Genomic DNA, 16,930 nt, shown 5'->3' with positions numbered 1-16,930 from the left:
GACGGTGAACTATCCAGGAATGTTCAGGATGTTGACCATTTTTAAAGAGATGAAGTTGCACATTTGAACAAAATTAGTTTTGTGTATTTTATATAAATCAGAAGACAATGGTTAAATGGCTTTAGCAAACATGAGAACTCCATCACAGCAACCCAGACATTTTTATATTTTAGCACAGAAATGGTTGTTTTAGACTGCAACTTTAAAATCAAATATGTTCCTTGGTCATCTACATCCAGTGTGATACATGTGACAAACATAATGAATGGTGGATGAGATTAATAGGATCATTGTGATGGTGTGATGGATGGAATGCTTGTTAAGGATGTGATGGTTGTGAATGAAAGTCATAGCAGGAAGAAGAAATGGTGGCTTCCACGTACAGATCAAAATTGAAATACTGCTTTCATTTAAGCAGAATTTAATTTACACCTTGCTATGTATAATAGACTCATATTTTAATGTAACTTCTTGCATAATTTGCATACATTTCTAATAGTTTATTTAAATTATTATCGCAATTCAGTTGATTTGTTTTAATGTGTTGATATTTTTATTAAAATGTTTATATATATATATATATTTATATATATATATATATATATATATATATATATATATATATATTAAACCACTTTAAACCACTGAGAAAACCAGAAACGTGTGAAATAATCAAAACTACTTGGCTGAACATTGTGTGTTCATGTAGGACCCGTTCCCTCATAGTAAGAAGCAGATTGAGAAGAAAGAAGGGTCAAACTCGATGCCGCAGAGGCTGAGATTTCCTGACTTTTAGTCCCTCTGAATCCTACACTTCCCTTCCTTGATATCATCAGGGGGTCATTATGTCAGACTTGACAAAACTCCTCCAGAGCTACAGAAGACATTCAACTGTTTGCTGTTGTATAAACTGACCTTCATGTGTAAAATCAGTTGGACTGCCCCTTTAAATCCTATATGTGTAGATAATTTTACTGATATATATGAAAATGTGGTGTAATACAGAAACTACTCAGGTAAAGCTGCATTAGTCTAAAAACAGTATGTTTTATTCAGGTGTTACACAAACATGCTGAACAGTAGCTGAAGCTTCTAATATTTATACAATATTGTGATGCTAAAGATTTGGAGTTTGAATTGTTGACCCTGCTGATCTTAGCACTGGTACAACTACAGTAGTCCTACTGCTCCCTCTACAGGACAAAATTATTACTGACCAGCAGTCTATCATCTACTATACTGCCATACTAAGCCAAAATGCAGAACTTAAAACTTAGTTTAGACCAGAATATGACTTGTTGACATTTATTTTCCCATATATATTTTTTAATGCCATAAAATGTTTCAAAATTTCAAAGAAATCATCCTGTTAAATGTCCAGTTACAACAAAACACAGCTAAAAACCAAACCAAACTACACAGCTAAAGCAAGAGGGCCAAATCCAGGTAAAGCTAGCTGGTGAGATAGTCATAGCTATCTTTGACTAAAGTTACCTGTAGCTGAAATATGTCAATTTTGATAAATTATTACTTTGGTCATTTAGTTTGTTATCCCTATATATTATATTTAAATGTATTAAATTGTAATTGTAAGGAATTACTAACAAATGGTTAAAGTGGTAAGAATGCATTTTGTTTGTTCATACTGTGTTTTGCCTGCATATTCCCTCAGGTTTGGTGTCTGTCAGTGATTTTTGTTGTCTAAAAATACATCAAATGAAGACATTACATCCTAGCCATCTGTTACCCATCTGTTATTGTACTCAGTCAGCCTGAAAACTTTAAACCCCTTTTTCTCAACTTAAGCTTTTCTTTAGTTACTGCTCTCTGCCTGTACAGAGTTAAGTTCGTCTGGAATTCAGTATGTGCTGAATGTCACCTCAGTAATCAATAGTTTGTTATTAGAAACTCTTAAAGAAAATCAGCCATGTCATTTTCAGTTTATTACTGAATGTATGAAAAGAGAGCAACAACAATCACAAGTGTCATTAGATAAAGTGCACTTCATATAAGCAGTGTCATAATCCGTTACTCAATGAAAGCCTACTGACATGACCAGTTACATCACAGCCTACTCAGTAATGCAAATGATTCAAAATATACACGCTTAATAATGCACATTGTGACAAATAATGGACACTCAATAATGCACACTATGACTCAGTAAACATACATAGCTACATAGCTGTGCTAAGAAAGGAACATAAACAACACTTTGGCTCACACGTATATTACAAAGCATGCTGCTGTACAATATAAAACTGCATATAATATACTCTGACAAAAACACACAAATGTAAACACACTAATGTGCAAAAGGTGTTGACTGAGAAGTTATCTAATAATGTTTAAGTTATAGGCAAACATATCTCCCATTCTGGCAGTGTTTAAATTACAATCAGAGACTTTAGTGGCTTTGTTCCACTCACTGGACCATTTGGCATAAAGTCATAGGTCACCTGACAGGGCATGCATGTAGAATGAACTGTCAAGAGTTGCTTGATGTAAGAATGTGAGACACATCATCTCCCAAAGCTGAAAATAAAGGAATAGTTCGACATTTTGGGAAATACACTTATTCGCTTTCTTGAGAAGATTGATACCACTCCAAAGTCTGTACGCTAAATATGAAGCTACAGCCAGCAGCCGGTTAGCTTAGCTTAGCAGAAAGACTTGAAACGGCAAGAAATAGCTAGCCTGGCTCTCTCCTTAGGTAACCAGCACCTGTAAAGCTCACTAATTCACACGTTATATCTTGTTTGTTTAAACTTATGCATGGTAAAACGACAAATTGTAGTTTTCTCACAGGGTTACAGAAGTTAACGAAAGAGTGCCTGTGCCTGGCCAACAAACAGTCCAAGCACATTTCGGTTTTTGAGTGGATTAAACAAGATATGACATGTTAATTACTATCTTAACATGTGCTGGTAGGAGGCTTTTGTTACCTTTGGACAGAGCCAGGTTAGCGCTTTCTCTCTGTTTCCAGTGTTTGTGCTAAGCTAACCGGCTGCTAGTGTTAGCGTCATATTAACCACACAGACATGAGAATGGTATCAATCTTCTTACCCAACTCTCAGCAAGAAAGTGAATAATATATTTCCCAAAATGTCAAACTATTCCTTGTTTCCTTTGCTGTGTTGCTGCCAATTATCATCAATATCAGACCAGCTTAATTTTACTATTAAAAATGTAATTATCTTGCAGTATGAAATAGTGTCAATAATCCCTACAAAGCACCATAACAAGACACATTTTTGACCGAGACATAATTCTGAGACAGGCTTCTAGACGTGAGTGCAACATACAGTAAGTCAACGATTGTGTAGTTTTCTAAAACATACTAGGCATATTAGACAAAAACTATTTTAATATTACCCTCTATTAACCTGAAAATCTGATTCAATATGAAAAATCACAGTGTCCACTTGAAATCCCCTGTGGGAGTGGCTGGGACTGAGGGATCTGGCAGTGTGTGCAGGAGTGAGGCCAAGACAAAGGGCACAATGCCAAGATGGAGGAAGAGAGATGGAGGGGGGGGGGAAGAAGGCTGGATGAGAAAAGGCGGTGGCAGTATCACATCAGTTACACCATCTATTTTTTCACCAGTTCCCACAGTGAGTGTATTTAAATGCGTATTAACATTCCCTTTATACTTTGATATTGTTCTCTGGAATAGTGAGCAGCAGGAAAACACACCAAACTATACAGGACATGAAAAAAAATGCTTACTGATTATTCAATGTCACTTAGACCTGAAGATGAATCTAATATTCAGAATATAAGTGAGAGTATGTGAACACACTTAGTGAACGCAGTGAACCTGGATTTACACATTACATTGTACGATCAGCACATTGTATCACCAGTTAGTCTGAGCACAATTAAAATACTGTATGTACATGTCAAAAGTTTGTGTGTAAGATGTATTATTTTGTACTATACATACACTCAGTGCTGTCAGCCTATGTCTATGAGAAAATGTCTTTCATTCTCCACTCTCCTCACTTCCAGAACATTCCCTCACAGATCTGCGACTCGTTAAAGCTGTAGAACAAGTGAAAGAAGGTGAAGTGCAACGAAGCATACTTTTGTTCTCTCTTACAGACGGGCTATCTGCTTCCTTGTCTGCCTCATTTGTTCCAGAACTTTCCCTCAGCAGCCAGCCTCTGGTTTAGCCGACAGAGCTGCCGAAGGAAGCCGTCGTTCGGTCCGATCTCTCTTTTCTGCCGCACCATGGCCAGAGCGGTGTGGACGTCCATGTTTTGGCGAAGCATCAGGTAGGCTATGACTAAGGTAGGCGAGCGGCTGTAGCCTTCCCTGCAGTGAACGTACACTTTACCTGCAGAAGAAATGAAAAGCAACTGTTTAAGTTTGCATCTGAAATATTACATTTGAGTTTAAAGCTGCATTCATTTATTTTTCGGGCCACTTCAGGGGAAGTGGGAAAAGGTATAAACACATTGTCATATTGTAAAGTGATGGCTGATGTGTATGCAAACACTAGCCTATTTACACACCCAGCAGACACAGAGCAACATTAGCATTCATTTGGAATCATGTTTCTGGACACCTTACAAAAGTAAGTCCAATATTCACTCTCTCTTTAGCTGCTAAATGCTCCACTTCACATTACACACAGTCATGTGATCCATTGTTTATATAAAATTATTGATTAGTGCAGCTTTAACATTTACCTTCAATTACAGCCCTCCATCAGGACTATAAGTATGTCCCAATTCTATTCTACAGTATGTATGTCCTATCAATTAGTGTTTTCAAAGATCATTCTTGAGCTGACTCACCACCATCCGTCGTTTATTTTACTGTTATGCGTTTATGAGCAGCTCCTCTATTTCCTTTTCTGCTTTGGAATTTGGGACAATAGCATCTACCAGCAGCACTCTCAAAAGTCAAGGTTTTTTTACTCTGCATACTGACTTTTTGGAGTAAAGTTCACTATTCCAGTGTGAACACGCAACATACTCAAAATGTGCTTAGCATTAGCATGTACGTAGGATACAGGGTACAGTACAGTATCATTCCTCTTCTGCCAAGGTGGTATTTGACATAATAACATGAGTTTAAAAAATTGACTTTTATTAGTAGTGTCATCATCAGATCAAATAGTTCTTGAGCCTGCTTGAAGTCTTGAGCTTGTTTTTGCTTCTCAAAAATTCTAAAAATGCTGAGAATGTCAAAGGTTTTCAAATATCAAGCAATGAGAGAGATCCCCACAGACCCCACCTTTCACACAGAAAAACAAACAGGATTTCAGTTTCAGTTTCATCCTCTGACCTTTTCCATTTTTGTATGCCAGCGCCTTCTCGATGAAGTCTGCTGCCTCTTCAAAGTAAACGCTGATGTCGAAGTGGTCGGTGTCGCTGGCTGGTACGCCGTGGTAGATGACGCCCGTGCCGGCATAGAACTCAGCGTTGGTGTTGACGTGCATGAAGGAGTTTCCCTCCGCGGCATTCAGAATGTGGGTGATGCCCTGGCGCTTAAGACGCATCGCGTTCATCGCCACAAACCTGCATCAGATGGGTAAGCAAAACAAATACACACTATAGAGCTTATTTCACACATACTACTAATGCCGAGTGTGATATCAAGCAAACTACAATCTGATAGTTTCTGCGACTAAAGCCTCCCCACACTTAGCTATAAAGCATCTGAGGTGCTCCCTGGATCTGTTAACAGGTCTCTGTGTTTTGATTTACGTAGTGCTAAATTCTGTTGTTTAGCATTGTGAACTATACCTGCAACAAATCAAAATGGACAAATGGTTTGGCACTATTGACACCAGCTTTAAGCTTTAAGAAACAGTGTCAGTCTTGGTGTGCCTTGGAATAAAAAGAGTTCATTTTTCTTCTTTTCCCTTTTCTGTCATACAAACGCACTGCTTTGCCAAAGAGAGATCTGCTGCTTCTCGCTGTGAACTTATGGGATTTGCTGAAGCACTTGGCACCTCCTCTGTCTTTTAGATGTAGAGAGCTAAAAATAGAGTCGATGCACACTGGTGCACACACACACACACACACACACACACACACAAAAAAAAGTCTGCCAGGCTTTCAGACTACACAGTGGAACCAGGACAGATCCATCAAAACAAAAAAACACCCGCTCAGAGAGAACGATGCGTGGGTGGATGCTCTCTTCGCTAGGCTTCACAGAGCTGCGTCGATGCATTTGTGTGTTCCAGCCTATATTTGTGAGGACATTTGCTCCAATAACAGACACAAGTGTTTCTGCTCTGTCCATTATGATTCCTTTAGGAAGGCAGGCGGAATAAAGGAGGCACTAGAGAGGGTTTCCTCTCCTGAACTACACTGCCATGGCTCACTGTGCTGGAAAAACAAACATCTAAGAGTTTCTGTTTTAAAGCTTTTAAATCAGACCATTTAAAATTTAGGACATGCATTGCTTGTAAGCCTGGAATATACTCTTCCCAGCTCGACATACTGTACTGTACGTCAGCACAGGTTGAAGAGCTGTGATCGACTGATGTAGCTAAGCTAAGCTAACCAGCTGCTGGTTCCAGCTTCATATTTACCGATTTTGTTACCTTTAGACAGAGCCAGGCTAGCTGTTTCCCTCTATTTCCAGTCTTTGTGCTGGCTGCTGGTGGCTTCACATTTACCGTACAAACATGAGAGTGGTATTGATCTTCTCATCAAACTCTAAGCAAGAAAGCAAATAAGCGCATTTCTTAAAATGTTAAACTATTCCAACAAGTTCTCCAACCCATACGACCACATAGGTCGTTTGTTCTTACCCTCTAATATGGCCAGTGAAACGATCGCAGTTTGGTTAGGTTTAGGCAAAAAAACTACTTGGTTAGGCTTAGGAAAAGATCATGGTTTGGGTTAAAATAAGTATATTACGCAAGTTACACAACTAATGTAAGTTAAGTACGTTACGTAACGTAAGTTAAGTTATGTAAGTCACAAACTTTAAATAAGTCAACGTTGACTTTTGGTTGCACACGGGACATGAACCCTGGTCTCCTGGGTGAAAGTCCTTTGTTTGTGATTTACTTCAAGTGACTTACGTGTTTACGTCACGTGACTTACTGTGAGTTACTAACGTAACTTACTTATTTTAACTGTAACTGTGAGCTTTTCCTAAACCTAACCAAGTAGTTTTGGTGCCCTCCTAGAATGGGCCAAAAACCTTGGATCCTACACTTCCCATAATGCAACTTGATATAGTATTTTTTTATTGAAGTCTGCCTCCTAAATGCCCACTTCTTTTAAACTCCACACCTCCAGTTTGTAAAGCAGGCATTCCGTTAAACATTTGTAGTCTCCAAGCCGAGGCCGAAGCAACCCTGACGACATCATCAGAGTCACAGAAGACATTAACAGTTTTCACAGGTTTAGTAGTACTCCTCATGACTCATGAACATGAACGACCCTTTATGTCTGAAGTTGGTGGAGTGCCCCTTTAAATTCTGTCAGCGCTCTTATGGGGTTCTCAGTATTTTTAGGGCTGTGGTGGGTCCAAAATACGAGATGACACTTTTAAGTTAAACCAAATTTGGTATTAATTTAAAAGCATTAGGTTTTAAACATCTCTGAAACCTTTTCAAATATGTTGTCTGGGGACTGTTACAGTTATACATAATTGCTCAAATCCAGAATGCCCTCACAGAGAGATGTAAAAAGACCTGTTCTGGCCTGGGTCTCAATTAGCAAAGTTAACCAGGTCTGTTAACCTGCTTCTTGAAACGATCTCAATGTCTACATTTCGTCATATGTAATGTATGATAAGTTGACAAAAATACATACTGTTTTCATCATTAAGACAAGATCCAGTTAATATGTGAATTTAGCTTAACATTATATGCTGACGAAAATCAACTGTATCTTCTTGTGTTACAGTAGATGGATACATTATAGGAGTGTGTGTGTTTCCTTCCAAACTGACTCACCTAATGTTAGCAGAGACAGAGAGGTCAGTGGTGTTAATTGCAGAGACTGAAATATAGAGCACTCTGGGTTTTTTTTTTTAAATCAACAGGGGACTGGCAGGTTAAGCTATTTTACAAACCTTCCATCCCTGCCAGCTCTGCCTTCTTCTGCCTCTGCTCCCTTTTTGCCTTTTTAGAACATTCCTCCACCTCTTAAAAAATTAAACAAGCTTCTGTCTTATACAACCCTTATGGCTCCAGTCAGCTGACACTCACTCTCAGACAGGAAAATAAAAATATATTATTATATAAATATAACCTAAATTAAAAGGACACAGTCCTGGCTAATTATGGTACAGCAGTGAGTTCATTCATTTACTAGAATACTTAATAGATGTGCTTTAAATCATTTCAATGGTGATTGCTTACTGCAGGTTAATCATTTTTTTGTAATCTTTTGTGGTAGGCTATAATATAATAACCCTATTCGGACACATCATTTGCTGCAGTCGTCGTATAATAGGTTATCAATGTTTCACCGCATTAGGATAGTTAGAGGAATAGGCCTTTAGGTAGTGATTCAATTGGAATTGATTGTTTTAATTGCGGTCGAAGGCAAACATGATTCAGACTGGGGATTGTTTACGCTGACATGTTCACTGTAATGTGTAACGTCTCTATGTGGAAATAAAAAAAGAGGAGTTATCTAAATGATCCGAACAATGACTCACGCATTGCCGACAAAGATCCTCGGGTAAACCTCATGGAAGTGTTTAGTCGGCCAGCTGTAAAAGCCGCTGTCATCCGTCAGCAGATCATTGAGTTGCTGGAGAGTCACCTCGAAGCTCGACATGTCGAGTCGGTTCGGAGCCTCTGTGTTTACCTGCTGGTTGTGTTTATTCTTCATACCCGAAAACCGAAGTGACACCTTCAGCTGGCGCATGCAGAAGGGAGAAGGCGGTGGATGTGGCGGACAGGTGTCGGTTTACCAGGCTGATGAAGTGGGAAGGCTGCTCAGCTCTCACTGTGGCTCCGTCACGGCTCAACATTGGGAGCTGATCAGTGTTGTGGAAACTAAACGCACATGCAGGGCCGGCCTGGGCTTTTGGGGGGGCCAAGGTCAGTGGTTCCCAACCAAGGGGCCCCAAGACAATAAAGAGATAAGAAAGAAAATCTATACATTTTCTTCCAACATATAGGTTTGGTTTCAGAAGTGGCAGGGGACACATTGAAGTCAGAGGTCCTTCAACCAAAGAAAAAAGTGAATGCTATTTCCTTTTATTTTCATACCCTGGCATCCCTGTGTTTCATGGAACCCCTCCATGCAACCCCCCCAAACATGTCATATGTCACATAGCTGTATGCATATGACATATCCATCCATCCATCCATTTTCTACCGCTTGGTCCCCGTTAGGGGGTCGCGGGTGACTGGAGCCTATCCCAGTGACTTCGGGCCTTAGGCAGGGCACACCCTGGACAGTGGCCAACTCGTCGCAGGGCGAACACAGACACAGACAAGGACAGACAACCATTCACTCACACATTCATTCAATACGGGCAATTTAGAGTTATCAATTAACCTACACATGCATGTCTTTGGACGGTGGGAGGAAGCCGGAGAACCCGGAGAGAACCCACGGTAACACGGGAGGACATGCAGACTCCACCCAGATTGTGTGATGTTGGTCCGGTCCGGGAATCGAACCCACGAACCCACGATCTCCTTATTGGGAGGCAGGAGCTGTAGCCGCTCTGCCACCGTGCACCCCCATATGACATATATGAACTAATATAAACAATTAATAAACATTTACTATGCTAACTAGTTCAATGTATTTCTTTCATTCTGTTCAGAAGTAAAATTAAATGACAGTACATTTTTTCAAGCTTTTCAAGGACAAAAACACACAAGTCAAGGAATTCAAATGGAAAGACGCGAGTAGACGCAAATTCACCTGGCGATGCTCCCCAATCCTGATGCAAAGCTGTAAAAAAACACAGTGGTAAAATCGCCATAGCCTAATAAATTCCATTGGTGTTTGAAAAACTCCAAACTTGACCAGATGACTTTTTAATTAATTTCTATTACTAACGCAGCTGCACACTACACACTCTGTGCAGACAAGGATTTTCTGTCTCGATGCGCATTCCTCCTTTGGCAGCCAGTGGAGTCTGATTGCAGCAGCGATGGGGCGTTCCTGTAGAGCGCGGGAACGCCCACTGCTTTGATTGGCTCTTAAAGATCATCAATGTGAAGTCCTCTCTTCACAATGTCAGCATATGATACCTGTGGTACACATGATGCATCACACACCACAAATGTAAAGTTTTATTGTACACAACCAATATATTAAACACAATATTAATGATAAAAGATTACTGTTAATGTAGCAGGATCAGAAGATAGATGCTTTTAGTAATCAAAAGCACTTAGGAATGGTAAATTATGAATATTTTATATATGTATATACTATTTCAATGCTACCATTACTTACAGATTTAAATGCACAAGTCAACAACTGTTTCAATATTTTCAGCAAATAGAAAATCAAATCTAATCTCAGATATAGGACGGACAGGAAGACTGTTTGTTCAGTATTTTAAAGCACCATACTGAACACAGACAAGACTGAAGACCTGGTTATTGGTCCTGATCATATTTCTAATAGTCTCACCTCCCCTCCTTGGACCTCTAACAACTAACACAAAACATTCAGCTAGAAACTTGGGAGTTGTTTTTGATGAGTACCTCTACTTCAATCAGCACATTAAGAGTCAAGTCTAATCCTGCTACTTACAAATCAGAAATATCGCCAAACTCGAACCAATGCTCCCCAAGAACATAATGGAACAACTTTTCCACACCCTCATTTCCTCTTTTGTCACTCCTTATTCACCTACCTAATTGATGCTCCTTAGTGACGGTGTCTGCCCCCCGACCACTTAAATTAATAAAACCAAAAGTTAACAGAAGAGGAGTTATACATAACAACCTAAACAAAAACGCTGAAATAGCACAACAAAATGTAAAAACCACACCTTCGACCTTGTTCTGGTATACGGCATTGAAATTGAACATTTAATAGTCTTTCCACAAAATCCTTCATTATCGGACCATTATTTAATAACTTTTGAACTGCTATTACTGGACTACACGCCATTAGGTAAAAACTCCTACTCTAGATGTCTATCTGATAGTGCTGTGGCTAAAGGAAGCGATCTCATTTGCATTTAATTCAATATTATGTATCAAAATAACAGAGGTCTCCTATGCAAATCGCAGCCCCTCCCAAATCGACCATCTAGCCTTAAAGTCTTAAAACATACAGGAAGGCCCCCCATAATGTCAGAGCAGCTTACTACTCATCATTAATAGAGGAAAACAAAAACAACCCCAGGTTTCTTTTCAGTACTGTAGTCAGGCTGACAGAGAGTCATAGCTCTATTGAACCATGTATTCCTACAGCCCTCAGCAGTAATGACTTCATGAATTTCTTTAACAATAAAATTTTAACTATTAGAGAAGAAATGTATCACGTCCTGCCCTCAACCGGTACCGATTTATCTTCAAACACAGAAACCTTAGAAACAACTGACTGATATGTTTTGACTGCTTTGCTCCTATTGACCTTCTTCAACTAAGTGGTATTTGCATTGTGGCACCCCCCATAACCTCTCTCTCTCTCTCTCTCTCTCTCTAGCTCTCTCTCTCTCTCTCTCAAAACCTAACACGGCAGCGGCCCACCATTGAGTCTGGTTCTGTCCAAGGTTTCTGCCTCTTAAAGGAAGTTTTTTCTTGCCACAAATGCTTGCTCATGGTGGGATTTGTTGGGTCTCTGTAGATAATATTATAAATAGTACGGTCTAGACCTGCTCCATAGGAAAACTGCAATGAGATCACTTATGTTATGAACTGGCGCTATATGAATAAAATTTAATTTAATTGAATTGAATGCGGCAGTTGCCGTCTACAGTTAATGCAGAATGCAGCAGCAGGACTCCTCACAAACACTCAACGTAGGGAACACATCACCCCAGCCCTGGCTGAATTACACTGGCTCCCCATCCGTTACAGAATTCAATTTAAGATTTTACTGATTACTTTTAAATCCTAACATGGTCTGGCTCCGTTTTACATTTCAGAACTTTTAATCCCTTACTCGGCTCCGAGACCTCTTCGATCACAAAATCAGATACTGTTAAAAGTTCCACGGTCCAGGCTCAAAACCAAAGGGGGTCATGCTTTTACTGTTTTTACCGACAAGCTAAGATAAACATAGATAATGTTACATGAAACACCACCGCACAAAGTAACCTAAATCTATAGCTAAATGTATAGTTATATGTTGCAAAATGAATTCATTACTCTATCACGAAAGATTCATCACTTGACATGACTGAGTCTGTCTGAGTCTCACTCGACCATGAAATCTGCAGGTCGTGCAACAAACTGGCAACCACTGGGATGGAATGGAAGGGGGAGGGGGAGTGCATCATCTAGTTGCTGGATGGATCAATAGCACCTTTAAAGTCCATAGGTTTGCTCTATAACAACATCACACTTCTTCCTCCTTTGCTCACATCATAATTCCTACGGCCACTAGAGGGCTTTGACTCTTCAACGTAAAAATATGTTGTTTTCGGGGAATTTGCTGTAATGCCTGATATTGTTGTTTTTATTGGGAAGATAGTCTTGCTGGCTTGCTTTCTAAAAAAAGAGAAAAAACTGACACAGAGAATTGTACTGTGCAATAGATGATTTTTATTGATATACAGATTTTAAAGAAATATTTCAATTGCTAGGCATCACATTCAAAATTCTTTCAAGAGAGTGTAATTAAATCCAAAATGCAAATGCAGCAGTTTGTCATCAGACAAGCATTAGTTAGGAAGAGAAAGGTATTCTACATTGAAGCCTTGCATGCCAGTGGGAAGAATGACTTGAAGAGAGGCTGGTGGCGGGATTTCATATGTCACACCCTGCCTGACACCGCAAAGCTCCTTTGGCAGCTTGGCTTTGAAGGTATAAAGGACAAGGAGGAGTCACAGGAGCACCCAGATTTGTGACCACAATATGGTCAGTTCATAATGCCAGACCAGCTGGAAACATATGGGGAAGTGTATGAGTCATGCTTTGTCCTGACCCAACAACAGTATAAACCTTTAGGTTAACTGTACTGCTCCTCTACCCACCTGAAATGTCTTAACCTGTTTTAACCATTGACTTTTAAGTCAATTAAGGAATCTGTTTAAGAAGTAAAACTTTTGCAAATGTACAAGGGAAATTTTTCCAACAAAATCAATAATGCTAAAACCATCAATTTTTACATCATATCTTAGCATCTATACATTCACACTGAGAATATCAGTGAAGTCAATGTTCTGTGCACCATGATGGCTAAAATGTGTTTCCTATGTGTGCCATGTAACCCCTCCTTATCTTCACCTTCTGAAAGCTCATAATGCCAACTACTTAGCAGTTAGGATATTAGCTCAAATATCAGATTCCTAGTTCGTGCTAATACATAGTTGGTCGGCAATACAAGCTTTAAGAAAAATCTCCCCTCAGAGTCAAGCTGGCTGCCTCACTCTTCAGCACATCTCAGGTTGCACTTTAGCTGCCCGGCAGCGGAGGACTTTCAGGAAGCTGTCAATCTTGTGGGAGTCCCGGCGGAAGCAGGACAACAGGAAATGGAAGTTGGTCAATTTGGAAATCTTGTCCTGGCCGATGTCATTGCCTCCTCTGTAGGGCAGTAAGGAGATGGTCTGAGCCGCTGGACCCATCTGGGAGAGAAAGGAGGCAGGGGAAGTGAGAGGGAAGGATGGGAAAGGGAGGAAAGCTGTTTTTAAAATCCATTTTATATTAACATTTTAAATGAGTGCAAAAGCAAAACAAAATTTGTTCAAGGGTTTTTCTTCCCACACTCGCACACCTTGCCAGATAGGATATACAGGCCGTCTCCCAGGTTCTTGGAGTGCTCCTGCAGCTCCTGGATCTTGTTGGATATGCTGCTTTGGGCTGGGTGAGGTAGGGTGTTAGCGGAGGTGGACAAGACTACCAGGGGGTCTACCCAGGCTTGGAGCAGAGAGCGAGCCAATGACAACAGGTCTGACTCCTAAAGAAGTCAAACAGATAATAATAAGATAATACAATAAGCTGAAGGGAGACAAGAGATCAAAATGCAAGATAAAAAAGCTGAAGGTGGTACGTTTACTGAACTGTTGTATTGAATTGCTATAGTCTGTGCAGATAATAGTGTGACAACCACGTGTCTCCCAAAGATGTTGTAATTCCAATTGTTGGCCTGCAGAGGTCAGTAAGTGTTACACATTTCTTAAAGTTAATGTCACAGTGAAATTAAAATGCCTTTCCACTTGTTAGCTAATTTTCAAGTCATATCCACCCAATAAATGCTCATTTATTTTCATGTTGTTATTCTGAAATCAGGTCAGTCTTTGCCAGACACTTTGCAAGACAAAGGACTGTTTAATTGCAACAGGGTCGGTTGCCATACAACACACAAATTTATAATTTTCATCTTTCAGATTTGCAAACGCAAACCTGAGATAGCTCATTAATGTTTGTTTGTACTCATAGAAACTTCAATTAAGTCTCAACTGATATCGCAATGATTCGATGACGCCAAATAATTTGATTTGTGGGATGAGCTCGTCTTTTAAGGAAATACGATAATCAAAAAACCATTGCACTGATCAAATGTCCGACTCCTGCTGGATAGGAGATATGATCTGATGTATGTCAGCAGCAGAGAAAAGGATAAAAAAAGGGAGGGGAAAGTGGCAAAAAGGCCTGGAGAGGTAGCGTGAGGACACCACAGAGACAAATGAAGCAAAGAATAAGGAATAAATGAGGAATAAAAACAGATACAGTCACTTACTGATACTTGAAGAGCTTGCTCCTTGTCATTGGGTGTCTGCAGAGAGGAGGTGTGGCACATTGAGGGGCGGGGCATGATCATCCGGCCTATAGGAGGGAAATGAGAGTCCTGGGAGAGACGGAGGAAGATTATTAAATTGTACTGTGGAATCACAATTAACTGCTTACCTGGCAAATACATGTTTCACTGTGATGGAAAGCAAGTTTAAAAATGAATGAATGGAAACATATGGCTACCTGGAAGGTTAAAGGTCAAATCATGCAAAACCACTGGCATGGTCTTTTAAGGTGATGAACTTTCAAGAGTGTAACCAAATCTTACATCTTAGGAAATTCACAGTAATTGCTTTCTCTTGTCTCATGTGTGTGCTGAATATGTGAGAAAACCAGACTTGAACGCAAGTAGAACGGGGTCCAAGCGCCCTCACGCATATTCAGACCCAAAGTAATCAATAAACCAAGAGCTCAGCTGAATAGGGCTTTAACAGGCGGTTTAACGTATGTTTGGGAAGGCTCCGACACCCTCAGACAGTGCAAACACACACACACACACACACACACACACACAAAAACAGGTACTGACCAGCTCTTGGGTCAGTGTTGTGCTGAGGGAGTGCAGTGTGTCAGAGCGCTGAGAGGCTCGGTCCAGCAGGTCACTGATGGGGACGGCACTGCATGCTGCCACCATATACAACACTACGGAGCGTGGAAAAATGACACAGATTTGTTGTGTGGGTTTTTTAATTTTTTTTTCCCCATTTCAGTCAAGTCAGCTGTATTTGTAAAGTCAAATGTCACATGCAGCATCTCAATGGGCTTTACAAATCCACATCAGCAACAGCCGATGATTCAGTGAGAACTGAAACACACCAATGAGCTGAAAGCTGCCAGCTGTAGTGATGGTTCAGCAATACTAGCACCCCTTTTACATTACAAGTGGTCAGACGGTGTAGTCCCTCATTCGCCCAGGAGTGTTCTATCATAGAAAAGGTTTCAGTCGTAGTCATCTGGACACTGTTTTCAGAATCAAGACGTTTGGCTCCCATCCGGAAGTCATTCTCGGATGGGAGCCAAACGTCTTGATTCTGGAAACAGTGTCCAGATGACTACGACTGAAACCTTTTCTACGATATTACAAGTGGTCATTCTGTTAAATGTTAACACATGCCATGACAGCGAAATAGGTTATCCTATCCTAACCCCTCTTCAAGATATATGTTTTCTTTTAATGAATGGCTGATGATTGATGCGTGAATTAATGAATTTTGCTGGACAAAAAAAAGCAGCGTTACTATATTTATCAATGGTAAGTACGATAGCCCGACCGATACAGGATTTTTGAGGCTGATACACATATCTGCCATATCATATTTTATAGTTTAAAAAATTCAATATATTGGCCGATATTCTTCTTTGTTTTACATAAATACATAACATTAACAAATATTTGTGTTTAGGAAGCCTTAAATTTGGTTCTTAACATTTTTTGACCGATATTATGTACTAAGCGGAACATTTCACAGTGTAAAAATAAACTTTTCAGTGCACTCTGGAGGACAAACTCAGTAACACTGTTTCTAAATGACCTCAAACATTTCTTTGGCATTTTTTCTTGTTACTTATCAGCTGATATATATGCTTTTACCAATATACTGTATCTGTGATGAGCTAATATCGGTCAATATAAGAGCCCGGGTGATTTATCGGTCTAACTCTAGTAATTACACAATGTTTAAAATCTCTGAGCAGCAACACACATCCCTTTTGATTCGGAGTAAACACGAGGTGTACAGATTTTTGCACACCCAATTTTGAATTTATTAAAAAACTTTTAACACTGTAAAAATAGATACATTTCTTGTTATTTTAGTGTAATAGCAATCGTTGTATAGATCACACACAAATAATTTCACAATTTTCAAATAATTTCATAGATAGACCAAAAAGCTACGCTCATCTCACCTGTCATGAGGAGTTTGCTTCCACTGGTTTTTCTGTGAGCCATCTCTCTTCCTTTGCTGCCGATTTGTTAGTCTTTGCTTCTTTTTTCTCGTCGCTGTTTCTTTCTCTTTCTCCATTTTGCTTCCATTTTATAGTTCCTTGGCTTCAACAGTTTGG

At 39.8% G+C, this 16,930-nt stretch overlaps 2 protein-coding genes across 2 annotated transcripts; both read right to left on the bottom strand.

The window, feature by feature from the left end:
• Positions 1–1,928: 1,928 nt before the first annotated feature.
• On the bottom strand, positions 1,929–8,988 carry LOC122868405 (dual specificity protein phosphatase 3-like). The gene is made up of 3 exons (XM_044180322.1): positions 8,644–8,988; positions 5,296–5,528; positions 1,929–4,339 (listed from the first exon to the last, which is right to left on the bottom strand). Exons 1-3 carry the CDS (start codon positions 8,853–8,855, stop codon positions 4,131–4,133), a joined length of 654 nt encoding a protein of 217 aa, XP_044036257.1. The 5' UTR covers positions 8,856–8,988; the 3' UTR covers positions 1,929–4,130.
• Positions 8,989–12,659: 3,671 nt separating this feature from the next.
• On the bottom strand, positions 12,660–16,930 carry prl (prolactin). Its single transcript, XM_044180323.1, has 5 exons — positions 16,775–16,930; positions 15,396–15,508; positions 14,814–14,921; positions 13,848–14,030; positions 12,660–13,698 (listed from the first exon to the last, which is right to left on the bottom strand). The coding sequence occupies exons 1-5, from the start codon at positions 16,815–16,817 to the stop codon at positions 13,507–13,509; spliced, it is 639 nt and encodes a 212-aa protein (XP_044036258.1). The 5' UTR covers positions 16,818–16,930; the 3' UTR covers positions 12,660–13,506.

The sequence above is a fragment of the Siniperca chuatsi genome, linkage group LG21, assembly GCF_020085105.1.
Source record: "Siniperca chuatsi isolate FFG_IHB_CAS linkage group LG21, ASM2008510v1, whole genome shotgun sequence".
Classification (NCBI taxonomy): Eukaryota; Metazoa; Chordata; class Actinopteri; order Centrarchiformes; family Sinipercidae; genus Siniperca; species Siniperca chuatsi.
The sequence above is the reverse complement of the archived record's forward strand: the minus strand, read 5'-3'. Positions and strand labels throughout refer to the sequence as shown.